Raw genomic sequence first — 10885 nt, 5'->3', positions numbered from 1 at the left:
TCACGTCACAGTGCAAATGAATTTAATTCATTCCAAACTAGTTTTTTTAAAAAAAAAAAACTGTTAATAAAATTAACTGGAAAAAAACTATTCACGTGAACAGTGCAAGTGAATTGCACTATTCATTGTTTTTTAAGTGAACAGTGCAATTCTCTTGCACTGTTCAATTGAATATATACTGTTCAGTGAACAGTGCAATTAGTATGCACAGTGCGTGTAAAGCAGGATTTCCTTGTTTTTCATTAAAATAAAAATTATGTGGGATCCATAAACAATAAATTATTTTTTTTATTATCAAATAACTACAAACTATATTTTAATTAAAACATAGCTGCAGTCGCATAAACAAATGAAATCTAAATCCTGAGGTGGAGTATTATGAGTGTTGAAATATAATTGTCCACTTCAAGCATTAATTATAAGATCGGTTCAAGCCTGGATTGTGGGTTAATAAAGTCAAGCTGAATCGACTCGTTTTTTTTAATCAAAATAATATTATGTTGAAAAGAAATCCAGATCAAAATTAACTGGTTTTAAGTTAATATCGAAATCCGTGGATGATTGGATTGATCTGTTAAATCAGAGAAAAAGGGTCCAGAGAAAGAAGAGAGGCCGAGGACCAAGACAGAGAAGAGAATAATGAGTCAATAAACCTCTTTTTTTATATATAAAAAAAAAAAGTAGCCAAATTTATCATGAAAGAGTCCGTGTATTCTGTCAATTTTACAAGACGGCCATGAACCTGCTCTTAACGGGTTTGGAAGAAATAAAATCCAAAAGCAGCGCCAGGTGTCAATCAATATAGAAAGAGAAAGAGAATCACTTTGATAGATCGCCACTTGTCACTTAAACGTGGCAGTAAAAAAACGCTCAGGTTAGAGTCAAGATTGCTAGGACTTTTTTTTTTAATTTAACGTGGGTGTTCGGACCAGTTTGCGCGCACCTCGACTAATCCCACGGACCCTGAAGTTAACAACCATGTAAGCCTCCAGTGGCCATCATATGAGCAACCACATGACTCGAACCTGAAACCATAGAGGAAGCAAATCTCTTGATCCCAAGCTCTTACCATTGGATTACCACCTAGATGATTGTTAGGAGCCTTCATTTGTAATTATAGAGGTGGTATCTATAAAATGATGTTTATTATTTAAACAACTTCACATATTTTCACATTCCAATTGATTATATATTATATTTTTCTCATTGATTTTTAGTCGCTATTATCTATTTATTTTTTAAATAGAATATTTGCATGCATAGAAAATAAAATATTTTGAAAAAAATCAATATATCTCCCACATATGGTATTCTATTTTTTTTAAAGAGTGAATTTAATAAATTAGTAAAGAGGAGCCCTGATAAAAAAAAAAGTTGATGAAAATTACACGTCGTTAGATAAATTGACCAAGATCGAAATATGTGTTTCCTTTTCATGTTCTTTTCAAAGCTCGTCGGCTTTTCGTTTTTTTTTTTCTATATTCTTTTCTTATTATAAAAATTTTGTTTTAGAGAAATATTTTCTAAAAAAATATATTTTAATTCCCCTTTTCAATAAATTATATTTTTAGCTCTAAATATATAATTTTTAATTTTTAATTTTTTAATTTAACTCTTCCAAGCCTGACGAATCTCATTATCAAATATTTTAATTTTATCAAATTTACTTCATGTTCATCTACTTCCAGTAAAATTAAAAATTATGGATTGAACTTGATAATTTATTGTATTTTTGGGTTATAAAAAAAATCTCATCATTTGTTTAGTGCTCGATTTCGCAAAAACAAATTTGATTTTATTATTTGTAAAAAATTTAAAAATGAAAACAAGGAACCAACATTGAAAATAGGTGAAAAATGAAGGCTTTTTCTAAACTAACAACACTTTTTTGGAAAATAAACCCTTGAGATCTTTTTTTAATTATTTGAAAATTATATGTTTTGATCTATAATTTTATTTTCTTCACGTTTATATCTCTGAGTTTGATGAAGGAGAGAGAGTTATTGAATAGAAAGAGAAGAGAAAAAATCATTATTTATCCATATTTTGGTGACAAGACTCGTTCATGGTGTTAACAGGTTTCATTCAACGAGAAAAATTTCATGAAGATGTTTTTTTTATATTTTATTTTGCTTGAAAAAATAGATCAAGTCGAGAAAGAAATAAAATTTCAAATTGATTTTTTATTTTCTAATTATTTTAGGGATGATTTGAGCTGATAGATTGATTTATTAAAATTGCAAGGGCTTTTTTAGCTAAAAATAGGATGATGATAAGTTAGGGGTAAAAAAAAAAAACATTGCCTCAACTTTTTAGTAACCTTTTCAATTGCTTGCAAAAATCTACAGCGTCGAACGATGCGGTGTTTGTGTTGTTTTCTCTCTCTAAAATATAAGCTTTTTTATTAATATTATTATTATAATGACAAGTATTCTCCTTGTACAACCCTTTATGATTTTTTTTTTCTTTTATCTGATCACTAATTTTTTATACTTTTTAATTAAATACCGTTTTATTTATATTTATTTTCAAAAAAAGTTATGGCATTTTTTTATAACATTAGTGAAAGGTTTTTTTTTTTCAACCTTTCATAATTTTTTTTTTTAGATTCTATTTGGTGGATTTCCTGTGCATGTCATATTTATTGTATGATGGGTAATTAAAAAAATAGATTCTAAAAAATAACTTATTAAACTCATTAACAACCATAACTCGTCATGAGTTTGACCCGTTAATTTTATTTGATTTGAGTTGATTCAAAATCTCATTATTTTAAAAAATAAATTCTAAAAATTAAGTTATTAAACTCATTAAAAACCATTACTCGTTATGAGTTTGACACGTTAATTTTATTTGATTTGAGTTGATTCAAAATTTTATTGTCTTGATATATAAAAAGAAAGGTTTATAATAATGTCATCTTGAAAAACTCTTTCATTCAAATTAAATAGGGTTTTAATCGGAACGAATCGGATCAAGTTCTATCCAAGTCAATTTAAGACTTGAGCTAAGCAGGAGACCGAGGCAGGGGTTTTCAGATTTGCCTGTTAAGGCAAGTTAGGTTCGGTGACATTGCCAAATAAATTGCCCACGACAATATATAAACAATGTGTTGCTTTTATATTTTTAACGCATCTACGTTAAAATTATTAAAATTTCTCTAAAAAGCACGGCCTTTGAGGGATAAAAGTCAAGTAAACAAGGAGCATATTAATGAGATAAAAAAGTTTTTATTCATCCAATATATATATTTGTAGTGATGATTTTTAATTTTTATAAAAAAAAAACATAAAAAATGAGTTATATTTTTTTTTAAAAAAGAGAAATTACACTAGTAAATCATTTTATTTCAATAGGATTTTAGTAATTATTTTTCTTATAAAGATGTAATTACCATATAATTAGATAAAAAAATTTAAAAGATTCATGTGATATGAGATCAAATATTTATATTTATATTTATTTTTTAATCTTTAATTATTATTAATAATTTTTTTCAACATCTTTAATCTTGATTTATTTTATTAAACAGGCAAGTAAAATTTTAAATTCATAATAAAAATATTTATTACTTCTATAAAACATGTCAGGCAACGTTTAGATTTTCTTTTACCTTAATTTGTTTTTTAATCCCACTCACGGGCACAGGCGATTGACTTGACTAGTGTCAACTAATTACTCAATATAAAATACTCCACGTCACTAACTCATTGTTGAGCAAGGCAAATATCCACTTTGTACTCAAAGTCTGTGGGGTTTATGCATTTGCCTATGAAAAAGACTTTTGGGTTTTGCTGGCAATCGATACGAGAATAACCCAGGTACACGTATATTTTATGTGGCCTTTCTTTCTTTCTTGATAGTTGCATGTATTTATACGCATAAATGGTAATAATTTCACTCCACTATTCCTTTACTTTGTTTTGGGTGTCTCTAAATTCTGTCAGTTTTTGTCTCTGATCAGAATAGGAATGGTAAATATTGTATTTCCCATCAACATCAACCTCAAACTCAACCTCAACCAAGACTGAAAAACAGTGTATAAAAGATATCTGACAGTGTCATTTGTCTGCGTACGTTTAGAATTTATGGAGGAAAATGGTTTTAAGACCTGATAACCAAGTGCTACAACAAGTGGTTCATGTTTTATCCACTTTCCTTTTCATTAATTTTACGAACTTTGGATTTGTCTGCTTGATTTTCTGTATATATGTGATTCTTGGTCACCTGGGAATACTGAACAGTTTGAGGAAGAGTAAAACAAAGTCAATTTCTTTACCATGGATGGAAACTCTGTTCAGGAACCTCTTCTTTTGAGTGAAATAAGTGTCAAGAAAACATCTCTCTTTGTTTCATCAGTGAAATGGATTCTCAAGATTCTAATGTGGGCTATTTTTGTTGCATGGATTGGGGTTATCTTTCTCTTCCCAACACAGTTTGGTAATGGATTGCTTGAGAAATACATTCATGCCACCAATGGAAATCCTTGCGGTATTACAGGTCTGTAATTCAACCTTTTCTGTCCTTATTCGTCTTCTTGTTGCTTTCAAGCTTGATATTGCAACTGGAAATTGCAGGAAGCTTATTCCTTGTATTAAGTGGACCGGTTCTTGTTATTGCCTTTCTTTCCATATTTCATCTTATCATATCTGGTGACGAGGAGTTCCAGCAGTAAGTCATCTCCTGATTAGAGTTCTCTTATGTGCCTATTATTTGTTCTATGTACTAGCCCTTTTAATCTTCGTATAACTTGTTTTTTGGCGTAAACTTGTGATTACAGGAAGAAGAGTTCGAAACACCCAGGCGTCCGCTTATGGACATTCCCTTTTCTTGTGGATGGACCATTCGGGGTTGTTTCTGCTGCTGAGTTTATTGGCATTCTACTCTTTGTTGTGTATGTTATCTGGGCCTTGTATGCTTATATAATCCAGAGTCTCAACCGTATATCTGGGGAGGATTTGACCCTTATGGAGGAAAGGTAAAACAATTTTATTGCTTTTTTTGGATCATTCTGTAATTGTGTTTATGTCCATGTTAACTTTACTCGTGCTTGCAGTTTTTTCCTTTTTAAAGCAAAAATTAGTTGCTTAATCTTACTTCGTTTTCTATTCTTAGGATTTTGATTCTCTGATGTGGTTAATTTTCACAACAAAACGATTTCTTTTATATTCTTTTTTTTCTAGTGTTATTTAAAGGCTCTTCATTGCTTTATGTGATTAGCTTGGTCTAAATAGACCGACTTCTATAAGAACTTCTGTTATTGAAGGTCTTTTATTTCTTTCTATTCTAATTCTTAAACCAATCTTGGTTGTAATATCAATCTCGTAGTTCAAAAGGTAATAAAAATGAATTGAAAATAGTAAATGCAAAAGAGGATGCATTTCAATAACGGAGAGAAAGATCACGTGGCTTGAAAAACATGTATCCATATTATCTTGACACCACCACTGCTGTTTGGTTTTTTCCTTAGGTCAATCATGTAACATTTCTTTTTCTTTTGTCCTTTTAAGAATCTTATTCTTAAATACAACACACAAATTCAACAGCATTTACACAATTTGTGTCTTCATATACTTCTCACAGGTTTTTGTTTGTTATATACCAATAGCTTACTTTGAAGATTATAAATATTGTTAATTTTAATTTTCTCTGGTACGAAGTTCACAAGCATGTTGCATCCTCAACTCCTCATTCTATCTTTAAGATTTTGATCTCAAACAGATTCAAAGGTGACTTTGAATATTACTAAGATAACCAACACCAAATGAGAGCTGTTGATGGTTTAATTTAAATAAGCTATCAAATAAGATTCAAGCTACAAAGTGGAAAGCCAATAGAGCAGAAAGGATGAAAGAAAGTAGTATACATGTATTGTTTGAGGGAAACTTCTTGTGTTTCAAGCACCTATATGTAATTGATGATTGTTTGAGTTATCACTTTGCATTTCATAGTAAATTGTCTAAATTTTTTCACGTGAAAAGGCTGCTACCATTTGCCAAGTTTCCTTGCTAATTCAAACTTTTCCAGTATTCTGTTCTTGAAAATGATGGGAGGTCATCTTGGTTCAATGGGATTATATTGCATGGCATTTTTGTTTCTTCCTGTTGCAAGAGGATCAGTTCTTCTCCGTTTTATCAATATCCCATTTGAGCATGCCACGAGATACCATGTATGGCTGGGGCACCTGACAATGGTGCTGTTTACTCTCCATGGGCTATTGTACGTAGTTGGATGGGCAATGGAGGGCAACCTCCTGCATAAAGTGAGTCCTCATGCTTCTTTGTTTTCCTTTTTTTCTGCCTGCACGTTCTTGCTTAAATACATGCTTAGCCACTTGCATGTGCATCTTTTGACTTCATGGATTCACTTGTTAGTTGGTGAAGTCACATATGAACAATCTCTTCCAATTTTGAGTGGTAACTTGTGTGCATATGTGTATGTGTGCCTTTGGTTAAAAGGGTAAAGCTGAAGGAAAATGGGAAAAACAATTCCAAAAGGGAAGTTGGATATTTAAAATGCCAAAAGTAGAGCTGTAATGCTGCATTCTGTTGAAATAAAGTAATACAGGTTGGTGACTGAACTAAAGAAAACTGGGGTAGAACAACAGGCTGCTGATTTCATGGAATCTGATGCAGGCAGAAGCTAACTAGGACAGTGACAACACAAAAATTGCAAGAAAAAAGACAGAAGGTTTAATGAGCGAAGAGGGTTACAGATGTGAACCTTGAATTCACAATTTTATTCTCTGGAACATAAAGCTTATGGTGGTTGCTTTTTTAAGAGGTTTACAAGACCTTTAAATAGGTTAGAAAACCTTACCTCCACTAGGAAACAACTAGGATTCCAAAAACATAAAAGGAAATAAACAAAAAATCCGAATTAAAATATAGAGTTTGAAAAAAACATTGGAAAAATAATAAGAGTTGCCATATCAGGAGCATCAATGCTCAAAATGCAATTCTAAAAGATCCGACGGTCCGTTCAGCGACTTGTTTGCTGATTGCATGTAGAATCACCTGTAAAAATTTGAGTCCGACCCAGCAGTCGGATCTCCTGTTATCGTGGTTTTAAAGAGCTAACAAGTCTTGACTATTCTAGACCTTTTTTTGGACATAGACGTGCCCCACTGATCCATGAAAGCATATGCTAGGCCATCCACATAGCCTGTCTGCGCCAGATCCCCATCTAGTAATGTCAAATCATTACTTGAATGCTCAGAATCGCTCGTGTCTATAAGTCCGGCTATATCAAAATCGTATGGTCAACTATCTAAGAAAATGATCTAGAGGCTAAATTTTAGGATTTGATTTTATTAATAATTTAGGCATTGACTTTATTATTTTTTCAAATTGTTTTAATTTTTATAACTAGTTAGTTTTATTATGGGCTTGGTTATTTTAGCCGAAACCAGGTAGTTTGAGATTTAGGCTTGGTTGTTGTTCTTAGTTTTATTTTGGTTGGAACATTGTGTAAAATCAGCTGAACTAAACATGATACTTCAGTAAAATCTTTGTCCTGAGAGTCTCTCTTCTGTGGCAGATTCCAGACCCTATATCCCCAAGCATAGTCTGCACTAGCTAATTACTTGCCTTGTGCACAATTGTTTGAAACGGAAATATGGAAGTAATAAGTACTAGTCTCTTATATAATGCAGTTTCAGGAAAAACTTTGGTGGCTATTTCCAACTACTTAATGGTTACAATACTTTTTTTCTTAGTTTGATACTACTTAGTGTACCCGTACACCTTTTGGTTGAGTTATAATGGAACGTTGAGTGTTCTGTGAGTTATTCCGCATGATATTTGCTGAATTCACCTTCGGTTCTGCATAAATAGGATTGTTATTCATTTGGATGCTATACACATAATATTTACCTACATAATTTTTTTATGGTAGTTAATTTGCTCGTGCACTGATGTAAAAACTTGCTTTTATCTGGGAGAAAGAAGTAAAAGTCACAATGGTTTATTGTATTAATTGAAAAAAAAAATTCTATTACAAATGTAGATATAACAAAGGATTTTAAGCAAGGCTCGTCATGTAGAATTAGGAAAGCCTTATTTGGACAATTGGACAAAATGCTAATATTTTACTATTTAGTTGGTTACCCTTTTCATTCTCTTCATCAGAAATCAACCAAAAGGGTTCGTAGATCTTCTTTATTCTCAAATGCTTTATTGTTTCATGCAGCTATTATCATGGAAAGATATTGGTGTTGCTATTCTTCCTGGAGTTATCAGCCTTGTCGCTGGTCTATTGATGTGGGTGACATCACTTCCTCCTGTTCGGAAGTGGAATTTTGAATTGTTCTTTTACACCCATCAACTATACGTGGTCTTTGTTCTCGGCTTGGCATTGCATGTTGGTGACTTTATTTTTAGTATGGCTGCTGGTGGAATATTTCTTTTCATGCTTGATCGATTTCTGAGATTATGCCAATCACGAAGGACTGTTGATATAATTTCAGCCAAGAGCCTTCCATGTGGAACTGTGGAATTGGTCCTTTCAAAACCTGGAAGTAATGATGATTCTTCACATATCTTTTGTTTCGTTGCATGTGATCTATTACCATATGTTAATGTTTCAAGTTTGACAATGCAGATCTGCGGTACAATGCCCTCAGTTTTGTATTCCTTCAAATTCGGGAATTATCTTGGCTGCAATGGCATCCTTTCAGTGTTTCATCTAGTCCCTTGGATGGTAAATATCATTTGTCAATTCTTATAAAAGTTCTTGGGGAGTGGACAGCTAGGCTCAGAGGAAGTATCATGAACATATCCGAGGCTGAACAACCAGCTTCCCCTTCCCAACCTCGTCCTAAGATAACAGCTTCTGTTGAGGGGCCATACGGGCATGAAGCGCCATACCACTTGATGTATATACTCTAATCTCAAGACCACTTATATTTGATGTATATACTCTAATCTCTAGGCCTTAGATTAGTTACTGCAAACAATTAAATGAAAAGGATTTATAAGCCTGAAGCTGTTTATAATTCTGGCATTTGACCAAATGTAGCAAATGATGCCATCTTTGCTACCAAATCTATGACCTACTTGAATTTCCAAGGCAGATCGTTTATTCTTCATTTCAGGAAAAAAAAAAAAAGAGTTCAAGCTTGAATTCAAGAAAAGCTAACGCTTGTCATTGCTAGTGTCAAATGACAATGTTTGACAAATTAGAATAGAATTTACCAAACATCCAGCTTTACTCAAGTTTTATATCTGTTTCTAGTAGACTGACTTTGGCCATTCTGTACTCTTAGGTATGAAAACCTTATTTTGGTAGCAGGTGGCATAGGGATTTCACCTTTCCTAGCGATTTTGAGTGATATTCTCCACCGTGTTAATGAAGGGAGACCCTGCTTGCCACGGAATATTTTGATTGTTTGGGCTGTGAAAAGATCAAATGAACTTCCTCTTCTCTCGACGATGGACCTGGAATCAATTTGTCCATATTTCTATGACAAATTAAATCTTGAGATTTCCATCTATGTTACTCGAGAGTCAGATCCTCCATTGGTAAGATTATTTTTATTCAATATGCTCGTGTTACATGTCTTTACCTAGATGTTTTTCTGTCTTTCATGTTCAAATTATCCAATTTTGCCGTCTCTAAATTATTGTTATTTACAGGAGGAGGGTGATATTCATAATGTTACAGTTTCTTCTGTTTGCCCCATGTCAAAGGGCTGTGGCATGTCGGTTTTGGTTGGTACAGGTGACAGTATATGGTCTGGCCTGTACGTCATCTCGTCTACAGTGGGCTTTGTTATTTCGCTGGGTATTTTGTATATATTTTACATAAATCCTTGTAGCATATCAACTTGGTGGTACAAAGGACTCCTTTTTTTCGGATGTATGCTTGCAAGTGTTGTTATCTTTGGGGGTCTTGTGGTTGGTTTATGGCATCTTTGGGAAAAGAAGATTTCTGCCAGGGAAGAATACGAGGAAAATAGGCTAAAGCCTGGCATGGTTCAGCATAATGAAGATGCGGTGAATTTGTTTCAGAAAAACCATACTAGTATAACCACTATTCAGTATGGTTCAAGACCAGACTTCAAAGGTATGATTCCATGCAATGTTAGATTTTGTCTGGCATGTGTTACTCAATAGGGAAGATTTGACGACATACATTTAATGGGTGTGATTTGCATCTTTTGTGAATACAAGTATGAAATTATCATAACAGACTTTAAGCTTTTTTTATATTCAGTTATTCAAAATCATTTCCAAATCAGCTGACAGATCACAACGTTATACTAGGAGTAAATAGCATTTACGGTGGCTACAAGCTTGTCATCGTACATAGTTTGTACCTAGTTTATACTGCAAAAGTATTAAATAAGTCCTCTTCATTTAAACTGAACAAATTGCTGCTTCTTTTATTCTATGTGCTTTTTCCTAATTGTAGAAATATTCGGATCCATATCGGAGCACTGGGGTTATGCAGATGTGGGTGTCATCATATGCGGTCCTCCAACTCTTGAGACCAGTGTTGCTAGAGAAATCAGGTCTCGGAATTTAAAGAGAGAATCCCACCATCCAGTCTTCCATTTCCACAGTCATGCTTTTGATTTGTAGATGCCGTGTCCAGAAAAAATGTCTAGGAGTATATGTGTATATAATGGAGCCTAGAGGCTATAATATGCAGCTGGAATGAGGTGGCGTTCACCTGCAGCAGCTTCTTCAGAGATGCAATGCAAGTAGAGCATGCATCATTCACGCTTGTAATGCTCACGAAACCTGTAAGAATAGCACCCAATTATATCTTATGGATGTTGGAATCAAATATGTATAAGAAGTGCATGTAGTTAACAACAGCATATGGATATGGTCGAGGGAAAGTGCATAGCAGATATATGTGATTAATTTCTGTTTTTATT

At 33.0% G+C, this 10885-nt stretch overlaps 1 protein-coding gene across 1 annotated transcript; it reads left to right on the top strand.

Moving 5' to 3' along the window:
• Positions 1–4018: 4018 nt before the first annotated feature.
• Positions 4019–10885, top strand: LOC7491487 (ferric reduction oxidase 6). The gene is made up of 9 exons (XM_002299370.4): positions 4019–4500; positions 4578–4671; positions 4781–4978; positions 6028–6262; positions 8191–8518; positions 8602–8875; positions 9266–9521; positions 9636–10065; positions 10414–10885. Exons 1-9 carry the CDS (start codon positions 4281–4283, stop codon positions 10581–10583), a joined length of 2205 nt encoding a protein of 734 aa, XP_002299406.4. The 5' UTR covers positions 4019–4280; the 3' UTR covers positions 10584–10885.

This window comes from Populus trichocarpa, chromosome 1 (genome assembly GCF_000002775.5).
Source record: "Populus trichocarpa isolate Nisqually-1 chromosome 1, P.trichocarpa_v4.1, whole genome shotgun sequence".
In the NCBI taxonomy this organism is placed as follows: domain Eukaryota; kingdom Viridiplantae; phylum Streptophyta; class Magnoliopsida; order Malpighiales; family Salicaceae; genus Populus; species Populus trichocarpa.
Note: the sequence above shows the minus strand (reverse complement) of the source record. Positions and strands in the feature narration are given on the sequence as shown.